The sequence below is a fragment of the Pieris brassicae genome, chromosome 10 (genome assembly GCF_905147105.1).
Source record: "Pieris brassicae chromosome 10, ilPieBrab1.1, whole genome shotgun sequence".
Taxonomy (NCBI): domain Eukaryota; kingdom Metazoa; phylum Arthropoda; class Insecta; order Lepidoptera; family Pieridae; genus Pieris; species Pieris brassicae.
The window spans coordinates 1961413-1975508 of record NC_059674.1 but is presented as its reverse complement, the minus strand read 5'-3'; the positions used below and the strand labels follow the sequence as shown (position 1 = coordinate 1975508).

The 14096-nt window shown below is 34.0% G+C and overlaps 1 protein-coding gene across 1 annotated transcript; it reads right to left on the bottom strand.

The window, feature by feature from the left end:
• Window positions 1–5088: 5088 nt before the first annotated feature.
• LOC123715607 (uroporphyrinogen decarboxylase) lies at window positions 5089–13205 on the bottom strand. The gene is made up of 7 exons (XM_045670776.1): window positions 13036–13205; window positions 12672–12959; window positions 12437–12595; window positions 11891–12034; window positions 11094–11249; window positions 7180–7347; window positions 5089–5315 (listed from the first exon to the last, which is right to left on the bottom strand). Exons 1-7 carry the CDS (start codon window positions 13051–13053, stop codon window positions 5172–5174), a joined length of 1077 nt encoding a protein of 358 aa, XP_045526732.1. The 5' UTR covers window positions 13054–13205; the 3' UTR covers window positions 5089–5171.
• Window positions 13206–14096: the final 891 nt, after the last annotated feature.

Sequence of the window (14096 nt, the reverse complement as noted above, 5' to 3'; positions counted from 1 at the left end):
CAAGTGGTAGTGCTGTATTTTCCCATAGATTAATAAGATAATCTTAATATATATAAATCTCCTGTCACGATGTTTGTCCGCGATGGACTCCTAAACTACTTAACCCATTTTAAATTAAATTGGCACACCGTGAGCAGTCTGGTCCAACTTAAGAGATAGGATAGCTTAGATCTTTAATTATAGTCGCAATTTTATTTTATTGCAAATTATTTGTCTATAATTAATTGACAGTCACAATTATCTGTTAACTCCAAAAGATTCCAACAGATGTCGATACTTTTCGACTGGATTGAGTAAGTAATCAATAGATGGCACTGCTATGGTAAACCGACAAACGTGTCATATAAGCTTCAATTCAATATCATGATTACCACGTGTTATTGAGGCTAAAGTATAAATTTAATTTATTTTGTAGTAAACGAAATAGCGTGAAATTCAATTACTTCTACTTTTTTTTTAATTTTTGGTGTTAGCATAGCCAACCACGTGTCACTTAGACCGAAGTGTAAATCAAATTCAAATTATAGTGACGATAATACAGTGAAATTATGCTTTCGTGTCACGGTATTAAGGCTGACTAAAACCACATTAAGGAGAAATGAAGTTCACGGGGGCAGCTAGTATTATAATAGAATGAAGAGGAATTAGTTTTTCTATGTTAAAATGATAAATATCTTCAAATTGCCATCGGTATTCTCATTGACTAGAGATAAATAAATAGTCGGGTGAAAATAATATATTTAAAGAAATTAGTTCACATCTCCACTGTTGGAGACGTACGAGGAAGGCGCTGATAAGAAGCATTGACGATACATGTTATTATGTTTACGGCCTGCCCTAACCTCTTCGCTCTCATTCAAGAATCTGTTCCGATAAATTCATCTAATAGGGGTTAATAATGTCCCTGCATTTCACGTGATGCGGAAAATGTGATATTGTTTATATTCGAGTTTATTTTTCAAGTTATAGATAGACCTCTAAAAAATAATGCTAATTGATATTCCGATTTTTTAAAGAAGATTTTAAATGCGATTTGTTTGCTTCGCAATTCATATAGATCTTTCCTAAACAAAGATTACTGAATCTTATGAGCTTTTCAACAAGTTCTACCATTTTTTTATAGCAAAAATTAACTCAAAAGTATATTTTAAGTATACTAGAAGTTTCGTAGTTGTATGGTTCCTAGTTAGCATGATACGTGAATAAATGTGCATGCATGCTTTCCGCTTCGCGTGAAATGATTCAGCAACTGGCTTGTGATATTGATTTGTACAAACGCTAATTTATTTTATTTGCTTATTCATTTAGGAAATAAAACAGATAATATCTCTAAAAGTAAAAAAAAAAAACAAAAAAAAAATCATAAAATTAACACGTGGGATAAATCCACAAAAAGTTTCACTTATAAAAAATAAGATATATAGCGAAACAAAACAAAACAGCATAATGTTATTTAAGTAGACAATACAATATAAAATTTATAAATCTGGAGAACGACAAACATACTAGTACCTACCTATATACTTATACCTAAAGAAGAAAGATACAAGGGTTAGGACTTTAATAATTGTTTAACCTATTCTTAAATGAAGCAGTAGCGAAAAAAGGTCGATATTAGTAGCAGAATCCAAAGTAGAAAACACCTGTGAAGAGGCTCACCCAATGTTCTGGAAGTCGGGAAGTTAAAGGTTCTGTGCGAGCGTAGAGATCTGGCAGGAACATTGAATGTTTGGAGTTCGAGAAGATCAGTACAAGTTAGTTCATGTACGCATATTTTTTTTATAGCGACACAATCTACCTAGGTAGTACTCAAAGAAAGTAAATTATATTTTTTTTAAAGTTCCTTGTATTTAGCCCCTTATTCATCATTTTTTTTGTACAGCCTCCAGTTGTGTGACATATATAGTGTTGTAGGGATTCCAGATTGGCCAAGCATTGTATTCAAACTGATACTGCGCAAACGTCTGATAGAGGTAAATGTATGTGGTTTTGTCTTTGAAAGGTTTGGTGACACGCGTTATTAAACCCGACATACGGTAGGTATCCTAAATTAAGAAAATATTTTTTTAAACGGAAGGAAGCTATGTATTATTGTATTTATGTGGTCACGAGTTTTCGTTCACGCACTTTACAGCGTTCACGCACTTGCGTGACGCACGCTGTAAAGCACGCGAAACGTCGGGAAAATTTAAATTTATGTAAATAATTATATGTTTTTAATAATAACACATAGCTTCAATCCGTTCAAAAAGTGTTTCCTTAATGTGTAAAAGCCGTGTTAATAAGAGACAATACTATATCCTAAATAACTTTGTTTTAGAGTAGACGTGTATTTCCAAAAATGTTTGATGTTAGATTTTAGCGGTAGTTCGATCCCTTCTATATGCGATTATAACAAAGTTTCATAAGACTTTTTACACGCACCCTTAATAAAGAAAACTCTTGATAGTCGAGCCAGCCTTTATAGGTCTCCAGCGACACCAGACTTTCTTCTTAGGATTAAGAGCTCTAATCATCCCTCTGCTAAACTAAACTGGATACTAACAGGATTTAGGTTTAGAGACTGTAACAGCATCTTTAGGACGAGGCTAGTAGTGTCATCTAATCTAAGGTAGATTGGATGACACTACTAGGTTCGAGGTGGTGGGATTATCTCAAAGCTATCGGGTAGGCTGACCACGATAATTAAGGGCTTGAAGTAATCTTCGCCACTTTGAGAGGAAGCGATAAATGAATACGACAGAGCAATATTCAAATCTGATTTATTGTTCAAAGACAATATCTTAAATACTACTTAATCCTATTCACAAATACATGATATTATTTTAGTGAGCTGTTGGTGTATTGCGCATCTTCAGCTATTAACATTTTGGAACACACGTGTCAGCAATTGCTTAATATTCGAATAAAATATAATTCAAAATTACTCTTCAGCTAATAATATTTGGAACACACGTGTGTCAGCAGTTGGTCAATGTTGAAATGAAATCTGAACAGGAGACCAGCATGAGATGGCAAGTGAATGTATATTTCCTCCAAATCCGGGGCTTCAAACTCAGCCAATCTGATAGATTTAATTCCTCTTTTCACCATGACTAAAACTCCACCGCCACCTTTTTTACGAGAGAACTGGAGGTTTCTGTCCCGTCGAAATACATCATCACCACCCGAATGCAGCTCTCCATCAAAGATAGAATCCACTAACCAAGTCTCTACCAGAACAATAACATCAAAGTCGCTAAGAAGAATACTCCTTTTGAGTTTATCTATTTTACTCTTGATGCCTCCACAATTTTGATAGTAAAAATATAAGGCATTTTGAGCCCTCATCCATAATCAAAAATATGAAAGATCCAGTTTCGCACTCCACACCGCAGTAAAACAATATATATAGATCATATATAGACAATATAAAATTTGAAATTTAAAATTTGAATACAATATAAAAAAATATGTAAACTATACAAACGGGAATTTAGTCATACTAATTTAGCTAGATCATTGGATTGGCTTTAGCTTCATCAGTTTTTCTAGAAAAAATACAACAGTTTTTTATCCATGCATACGTGTACCCTTTGCAAGTTGTCTGACCTTACTGAAAAGTTTTTTTTTCAAGGTAAGGTGCTCATTGATGTAGAATCGATTATAGTTTGTAATGCCAGAGATAGTCGTAGATCTACTGACGAATTGATTAACAGTTAGAGAGCCACGCACGCGCGCGGGCGCGATAAAATACAGTTTTTATGTCTTTTAATTCGACGCTTTGTTCTAATTTCCCTGTTTCATAATTTGATTCCGTAATAAGAAATTAAAAAAAATAGACTATAATATTTAATTACGTTTTTCAAAACAAGTTTTTGCTTAGAAATTATTGAATTTTGAAAACGTTCCTCAGGGTAAATGATATGCTTCTGCTTATCAGTGACGCCATCACACTATAGCCAGAATGACATAATTTCGGTATATTTTTATATAAACATTGTTGGTCTATTACATTAATTGTCTGTGGTCCTACTAAACAATTTGAATGACACTTAAATTTTTTTCCAAATTTGAAAATAAAAAACAAAAACGATCAAATCTTTGCATGGATTCCAAGTCACTGTGGGATTAAAGGAAACGAAAAAGCTGATGAGCTTGTCCCATACATGAATTAGCTGCTCTTCCCAAAACCCATCTTTGGGACTCATGAAATGATGTTTGGTTGAGAAGCAGCAAGTTCAAAGGCAAACATTATGCTGAAATTCAACCTAGGATCCCCAAACCATGGTTCTATGAGATTAAAAGTTCTAAAATTGTCACCTCTATCATATCTAGAATGCGTTTATGACATGTATGAACACCTCATTATTTAGCAAGGCTTCGTATTGTCGATAGCAATATTTGTGAGTGTGGAGAAGATATTGGTGACCTCGACTATATTTTTCCTATATTTATATATTCCTTACAATTACCACATGTTCCGTCTCCGACTACAATCTCCTGCCTTTTGCTTTATCCTTTATTGTATTATGATGTATTCTTTCATAATCAATAATAATATTAAGATGTAATATGTTTATGTTCATATTTTGTTTTTGACTAGCTTATCCCTTTGTTTACTTTTGATGTCTTTATTTTTTTGCGCGTGTAGTTTCCCAACCTTTTACTTGAAACTGGCATAAATTCAACACTATTGCCACAATAAAAAAAAGATGAACTTCATGTGACAGCTTCCGAAAAATCATGGACAAACATAACTTGTGATCCAATTCCAAACAGACTTTTGAAGTCGTTTCAAAACGTGACGAATGTTTAAATAAATAAATAAATCAGTGCCACTACCACCTTTTTAGGTGTGGGTCTCAGATTTTTCATCCGTTTTATTATCGTTTGTCAATAGGCAAATAGGTGATAAGCCTATGCCTGACTCTGGTTTTCTCAAGATGTTTTCATTCACCGTTCAAGCGAATGTTAAATGCGCACATAGAAAGAAGGTCCATTGGTGGACAGCCAGGGATTAGGATGGGGAAAGTCGCATGCTGTAACTACAGACCAACATTGCTTTGACGAATATTCGTAAATCTATATAGTTTTATCCAAAGAATATATAACAAATGAATTTTATTTAAATAAAATGTATACATAATTGTTCTTCACCCATATATATGTGATAACATTATAAACATAGACTATATTGCTTCATGGACACCTTCGGTGAACGCTGTCATGCTCTCCAACGGCGTTTGAGGAGTGATCCCGTGACCTAAATTGGCAATGTACCGCCTTTTACCAAACTTTTGAACCATATCTCTCGTCAAACTCGTGATTTCCTCCTGAAATTTGTAAATAGATTGTACTTTCTTGCTTATAGTCTGTATGTTTCAACTGCGTAAGTTGAACTTGACACATGACGCAAAACGTCAATGGGGTTTGACTAATTGTCAAATTGAGTGATATAGAATTGTCAATATAATTGTGTTGATGAATGGAATGTTATTATACTTTGACGTTTCTTTTTTTTTTCAGGAAACAATTTTTTTTAGAACATTTGTAAACCTAAGCTAATTTTAACTGTTTTTTCAGCAACGCATTTGTTTTCAAATCCTTTATAACTAATTTGACGTAAATGTTTATAACAAAAACCTTACTTAACCGATATTAAAAGTTAACTGAGCTAAAAGTCAGAAAAAGAAAGTCAAGTCAATGAATTTACTTCTCCCTCAAAGGCCGGCAACGCACCCACTAAAAATAGGTGTCCATGGGCTGCAATGACTGCCCCTTTTGGGCGCCCCTTGGGCTCGTTTGCCCCTCGTTCATTTTATTTAAGATTAAGTTTGATAATTATACAATTTCAGTGTTACTAGTCATTTTAATTTTGTTAATTCTTTTATGCACTTGAAATTTACGCTTCATATTTATTTTTTAGATACTCTCCTTACTAGGGTTGCCTGTAGAGTCATCGATACGCCATTTTACCGAAACCATCGGTATCGTATACCCATACTTTTTTAGAAATATCAATACCCATACCAACGCTTATTGAATTAACATTAAATTAAGTTAAAAATATTAAATTTGGTAATGTTTTTAATTTCTATTAATAATAATAAACAGTCACCAACTTTCAATAAGATAAGTAAGAGTAATAATTACATTAAATAACTTAATAATTATAATTAACACTGATAAGCTTTTTTTAAGAAAAACACTTTTTGTGCCAACTTCGGGGCAATAAATACAGATAAAACAACTGTATATGCAGCTGTGATACTTTTGACATTTAACACCTTTCGACTTCAGTCACCGTGACCACGCACACTGAAAAGTACGCGAAACGTCGGAAAAAAATTTAAAAATTTAGAATTATGTAAGTAACTATAAGTTTTAAAAATAATACATATCTTTAATCAGTTCAAAAAGTGTTTTTCTTAATGTGTAAAAGCTATTTTAACAAAACACAAGCTTTTCTTAATTCTGTATTTTATTAATTTGGTATCGAAACAATACTACGCGCGATAACAGTTAAAAGCCAACTAAAGCCAGCCAAACTGAACAAAACGCGGGAATTCCCCGGGCATAGATAGTCCGTGCCTCGTTTACAACGAACTAGATCAAACAAGATGCACGTTTACATTACTTTTTTTAAGTATTATCCCCAGTTGCCTGGAAGAAATCGCTTGTTAGCGTTAAGCCCGCCAGTTGAATCTCTTATAATTAATATTACTTGATTTTATTTGTAAATGCGCCCACGAACTTTTAGTACTACCTGTTTAGTAGCTACCGACCAACATTTGGAACATTTTGCTTTAGACTCTTCCGTGTTCCGGAATAAAAAACCTAAGTACTAAATATAACAATTTTTGTACAAGTTTTCAATATTTATCTCCATACAAACGTTCCTGCATAAAAAGAAATAAATAAAATAAAAAAATACTTTAATTTATCTAGCCGTCATTGTGTTTCGCACTCATTTTTTGATTTAATTTTTATTTATAATACATTTTTATTTTCATGTATCCTTTTAGTTCCTGTTTAGCTGTCTTAATAACTATATGTAATATGTATTTTTGCCTTTCTTGCCTACCTTATCTAATTTAATACATTTATCACAGTGGTTGCCTGGAATCGCTCGAAGGCGATAAGGCCGCCAGTTAGTTCATTTCATTTAATTTTTATATTGTAATGAATAATACTCACTGGGGTTTTATAAAGATCTTGTGGATCGAGATTCCCTTGCAATGTGATATTTTCACCAACGATTTTCCTCGCTTCAGTTGGATCGACTGTCCAATCTAAACCGATTGTTTCGTATCCCATCTTTGCTTGAACGTCCAAAGAGTGACCTCCGCCTTTAGCGAAAACCGTCTGTGAAAAAAAATCTCACTAACCAACTATTCTATACTATTTGTGACAAACGAAGATCTCTTTTTATATTAGCATTGTAAAAGATGGCTACTACAAAATCTGCATATGGCAATCTACATTTGTATACAACAGGGGGCAAAAGTGATACTGCTGTGCACACTACAATGCCAGTCGCGAGTGCATTGGCCGGTTTAAGAATTGTACGATCTTGAAGGACCGTAAGTCGTTTAGCTTGAGTTATTTTCATAATTTGTAATATTTAAATCTTTTTTTTCTTAAGTAAATTTTAAATGTAAAATTTCTAATGAAGAGAAGACAAATGTTAAATATCTAATACAGAAAAGGTAAGTGTACACTTTCTCATACAGAAAAGTAAGACAATACATATGTCGCAATAAAGTTGTTAAATCAGAGAGTTAATTGAATCTCTAGGCAGTTAATTAAAGATAGATATTCAATCAAGTCGCTAGCATTTTGATTTAAATAAAGCAGCGTCGAAAACGTTTAACTATCTGTCTGACCGAAAGCCAGCGTGTTGATTAATAATGTAAAACAAGACTCCGCCATGATTATTTCATTTGTTAATGTTATTTCGGTGTGATCGTGAAGAACTGAGAGCTTGGAGATTCCGTGTTTTGTTATATTGTAAATGTTTAGGTTAAGGTCTTGTTGCCTAGGAACGTTTAGGAAACTCGTCAAACGTTTCGTTCACTCACTTGCCTGACGGAACTTTAGCGACTTGATTGAATATCGATTTTTAATTAACTGTCTAGAGATTCAATTAACTCTCTGATTTAACTACTTTACTGCGACGTATATATCGAGACTTATTACGGAGCCTTAGTGCCTATGAAAGCTAATAAATCCAGTGGCGCTACAACCGTTGGTCTTGGTCGCAAATATCATTGTGTTTCGTGATAATTATTTTCTTATAGGCAAGTAGGTGATCAGCCCTCTGTGCCTGACACATGCGGGTTCCCGCACGACGTGTTCCTTCACTGTTAAATGGTCATATACAAAGTCCATTGGTCCATTTGCCAAACTTTCCAATGCAAAGACAAATTTCTAATACAGAAACGATAAATGAAAAAACCTCCCCCCTATAGTGTGACTTCTAAGTCATGCTGGTGTACTTACGATGTGTTCCTTCAACGTACGAACGAGTGTTAAATGGTCACATACAAAGTCCATTGGTCCATTTGCCAAACTTTCCAATACAAAGACAAATTTCTAATACAGAAACGATAAATGAAAAAACGTAATCACCAGATAAGAAAATCACAGGAAACGCCCCCTACCACCTCCCCCCTATAGTGTGACTTCTAAGTCATGCTGGTGTACTTACGATGTGTTCCTTCACCGTACGAACGAGTGTTAAATGGTCACATACAAAGTCCATTGGTCCATTTGCCAAACTTTCCAATACAAAGACAAATTTCTAATACAGAAACGATAAATGAAAAAACGTAATCACCAGATAAGAAAATCACAGGAAACGCCCCCTACCACCTCCCCCCTATAGTGTGACTTCTAAGTCATGCTGGTGTACTTACGATGTGTTCCTTCACCGTACGAACGAGTGTTAAATGGTCACATACAAAGTCCATTGGTCCATTTGCCAAACTTTCCAATACAAAGACAAATTTCTAATACAGAAACGATAAATGAAAAAACGTAATCACCAGATAAGAAAATCACAGGAAACGCCCCCTACCACCTCCCCCCTATAGTGTGACTTCTAAGTCATGCTGGTGTACTTACGATGTGTTCCTTCAACGTACGAACGAGTGTTAAATGGTCACATACAAAGTCCATTGGTCCATTTGCCAAACTTTCCAATACAAAGACAAATTTCTAATACAGAAACGATAAATGAAAAAACGTAATCACCAGATAAGAAAATCACAGGAAACGCCCCCCACCACCTCCCCCCTATAGTGTGACTTCTAAGTCATGCTGGTGTACTTACGATGTGTTCCTTCACCGTACGAACGAGTGTTAAATGGTCACATACAAAGTCCATTGGTCCATTTGCCAAACTTTCCAATGCAAAGACAAATTTCTAATACAGAAACGATAAATGAAAAACGTTATTACCAAATAAGAAAATCACAGGAAACGCCCCCCACCACCTCCCCCCTATAGTGTGACTTCTAAGTCATGCTGGTGTACTTACGATGTGTTCCTTCACCGTACGAACGAGTGTTAAATGGTCACATACAAAGTCCATTGGTCCATTTGCCAAACTTTCCAATGCAAAGACAAATTTCTAATACAGAAACGATAAATGAAAAACGTTATTACCAAATAAGAAAATCACAGGAAACGCCCCCCACCACCTCCCCCCTATAGTGTGACTTCTAAGTCATGCTGGTGTACTTACGATGTGTTCCTTCACCGTACGAACGAGTGTTAAATGGTCACATACAAAGTCCATTGGTCCATTTGCCAAACTTTCCAATGCAAAGACAAATTTCTAATACAGAAACGATAAATGAAAAACGTTATTACCAAATAAGAAAATCACAGGAAACGCCCCCCACCACCTCCCCCCTATAGTGTGACTTCTAAGTCATGCTGGTGTACTTACGATGTGTTCCTTCACCGTACGAACGAGTGTTAAATGGTCACATACAAAGTCCATTGGTCCATTTGCCAAACTTTCCAATGCAAAGACAAATTTCTAATACAGAAACGATAAATGAAAAACGTTATTACCAAATAAGAAAATCACAGGAAACGCCCCCCACCACCTCCCCCCTATAGTGTGACTTCTAAGTCATGCTGGTGTACTTACGATGTGTTCCTTCACCGTACGAACGAGTGTTAAATGGTCACATACAAAGTCCATTGGTCCATTTGCCAAACTTTCCAATGCAAAGACAAATTTCTAATACAGAAACGATAAATGAAAAACGTTATTACCAAATAAGAAAATCACAGGAAACGCCCCCCACCACCTCCCCCCTATAGTGTGACTTCTAAGTCATGCTGGTGTACTTACGATGTGTTCCTTCACCGTACGAACGAGTGTTAAATGGTCACATACAAAGTCCATTGGTCCATTTGCCAAACTTTCCAATGCAAAGACAAATTTCTAATACAGAAACGATAAATGAAAAACGTTATTACCAAATAAGAAAATCACAGGAAACGCCCCCCACCACCCCCCCCCTATAGTGTGACTTCTAAGTCATGCTGGTGTACTTACGATGTGTTCCTTCACCGTACGAACGAGTGTTAAATGGTCACATACAAAGTCCATTGGTCCATTTGCCAAACTTTCCAATGCAAAGACAAATTTCTAATACAGAAACGATAAATGAAAAACGTTATTACCAAATAAGAAAATCACAGGAAACGCCCCCCACCACCTCCCCCCTATAGTGTGACTTCTAAGTCATGCTGGTGTACTTACGATGTGTTCCTTCACCGTACGAACGAGTGTTAAATGGTCACATACAAAGTCCATTGGTCCATTTGCCAAACTTTCCAATGCAAAGACAAATTTCTAATACAGAAACGATAAATGAAAAAACGTAATTACCAAATAAGAAAATCACAGGAAACGCCCCCCACCACCTCCCCCCTATAGTGTGACTTCTAAGTCATGCTGGTGTACTTACGATGTGTTCCTTCACCGTACGAACGAGTGTTAAATGGTCACATACAAAGTCCATTGGTGGACAACAGGGAACACTAGGCCAAAATAGCTATATCTAAATCTAATAAAGCTTATAAAATACCATAGGCACTTGATCCAAGTTTTTCTCTTGTAATTTTTTCTGTACACCGTCCCTAATATCCTTCAGATAAGGCGCGGACACGTCAGCGAATTGTTCCCTTGTCAGGTGATCAGCACTCGATTCAAATACTTGTAAAAGTTGGGCTCCGCTTTCAACCTAGACATGAATTTATAAAGAATCTTATTTAGATATTTAATTATGTTAATTACTTTATATACTTGTAAGGATCCTATTATAATAGTAATAATTTAAAAAACTTGGTTTGGTTTTTTAAGGTCGGTTATAAAGTTTGAATGGAAAGATTACCATAATTATAAAATTGGTTTTCATTAAAAAGAAAGAATTACCAAAACTGATTTGAAATAAGTTGTACATCATATTAGTTAAATAATCATATTATCTATGAACAGTTCAATTGTTAATTTTATTTACTTTTTTATCATATTGGCATAGTCTTTAAGGATAATGTATGTATGTCTGATATAAATAAATAAAAAAATTGTTTTCATTTAATAGAAGACTGTTCTGACTGTGTCAATTTAAATTTAAAATGAATGGGAATGGTGTTTATAGATTTATACAAAGCAAAAACATAATTCAATTTCAAATAAAGATAATAATGGCAATGTCATTGTCATATTTGCCAAATGTCATTTGATTTGTCAATGTAAATTTCTTAAGTATGCAGATCAATTTTCAATCTAGCTTTCCTATACAATTAACTAATATACAACCTACTTAGCCAATCAAAGCAAATCTATTATATATTTTTTTATAAAAATTAAAAAAATTGTTACCTGCATAACTAAATAGTCTATAATAACCCTTGTCAGTAACGCTAGGAGCCTGTGAACATCTTTAGGATATTTCTCCAACCATTCTTTTGTTTTCGACATAGTTTTGCTTCCACCGCCTTCAATCATATATCCCATAAGTGTGAACTGCAATTAAAAATTATTTATATGTATTCTGATATATATTTGTAGTTGTAAGTTTAACAAGCTCTTAATGACATTTGTTGGGACAAAACAGAGTAAATTCTAACGTTAGTTCCGATAATTGGTAATATGTATGCGGAATTGTGTCCTGCTGGCCAATTACATCTTACTGACATATAGAATAAACTTTGTTACATACAAGATAAGCTTAACACAAAAGTAATATGCATAACCTAATGTATAATATACATAAATTTAATATTTCGCAAGTTATCTTAATTAGAATTAAATTTGCTATATCCTGCACAGACAAGGTTAGCATAATTTATACACTAAAACAAAGAATTTATAGAGATATAATTATAACATAATTGATATTGTGAACGATAAATTAAAGAAACTTACAGGAGCACCAGTAAAGCCAATTAATGGGACCTTTCCATCAATTTTGTGTCTAGTTAAAGTAATTGCCTTTCCCACATAAGCCAGCCGGGACACTGCACCATCTTCCTGAAGCTCATCAATTTCAGATGGGCTAGCAAGTGGACTTGGAAAAACAGGTCCCTATAATTTTTAGTTGAATATATTATGTGACATGACTGTGCATAAATTAAAAATTATTATGCAATAAATGAGGTACCTGACCAGGATGCATTTCAACTGTCATTCCTAAAGCCTGTGGGATAACTAGTATGTCACTAAATATTATTGATGCATCTAAATGATCATATCGCCGCAGTGGCTGCAATGTTACTTCACAGGCCAATTCTGGAGTACGGCAAACAGTAAAAAAATCATGTTTTGCTCGTACTTCTTGAAATTCGGGTAAATATCGACCAGCCTGGCGCATTACCCATACCGGCACTTTGTCTACCTCTTTTCCATATGCAGCATCCAACAATCTCGTATTTTTTAGTGCCGGGAAGTCCTATAATAGATAAGTACTTGATATTTTTTTTAAATTTATGTTAATATTAAAGCGATAATAATTGAAATATTTTAACCTTGTTTGAGTATTCCATTTTTAAGAGCACACGGAATCGCTTATAAATGCAGAAACAAACTTGTTCTTGACTTGTTTAAGACCTAAGTGTATTAAAAGAACTGTCTTATCAATTTTTTAAAATAATTATATTCATTCAAAACATTCCGTTCCGAAGTTTTAAAACAGCAGTCAGAACTCGACGAAACTCAATGTCAAAGTCATATTTCACGTTTGCCCGTTGTCATACCGTGACATTGACATAATAATTTATTTTCGAAAAAGATCTAAAGTAACTTTACCTATTAGGGTACTTGCTTATTTAAATTAATTTCTAGGATTCTACTATATCCAGAACGCTATTTTGAAAAAACATATAAATATTGTTAAAAGCGCCATCTTGGGGTACATTGTTAAATATTACTTATTTTCGGTAATGGTTATAATTCGTTATAACCATTAATGATTACAGCTACTGTTAAATCCTTATATTTTTAACTGTTTCTAATATTTCCTTCGTTTTCTACAATACCGATTAACAATATTAATCTTTATCAAGAAATTTTTCGGTTGACGGTTAAAATAATAACCACAATCTCATAAAAATCAAAAGTATGTCACAATAAAAAATTAAATTTAAGTCAACAAAGTTTGCAAGATTCTACCTGCCGTCACATATTTTTAGAGGTAAAAAATCCAAATGAGAGGGGTTCAGCGTAGTTTTTGTTACAATCCAAATGTTAAAGCAACCTATCACTGTATATATTTTTTATAAAGACCTTTATTCCAGTTTCCCAATAAAGTTTATTCGACTCAAAGGAACACGGTTGTAACTCTGAAGGTTATACTTATTAAATTTGTTTATTTATTAAAATTGACCACATCATACGTAGTGCTAAATCTACGTAATATGTTACACATTCATCTTAAATGTATAACAATTTATGTTTGATAAAGGTTACAAATAAAAAAAAACTTTATAAACATATACCAGCAAAAAAGCGGATTAGGTTCGACATATGCACTTAACATTGATTTCTTCAAAACCGATCAGCTCACTACCGAATTTATCCAGCTCTGGAT

What these genes read in the sequence shown, in the direction of transcription:
- LOC123715607 (XM_045670776.1), bottom strand. An exon ending in ACTTGGATCAAGTGCCTATG is followed by an intron (nt 7,348 to 11,093) that starts GTATTTTATAAG and finishes TTTTTTTCACAG; the next exon opens with ACGGTTTTCGCTAAAGGCGG. An exon ending in AAGATCTTTATAAAACCCCA is followed by an intron (nt 5,316 to 7,179) that starts GTGAGTATTATT and finishes TACAAATTTCAG; the next exon opens with GAGGAAATCACGAGTTTGAC.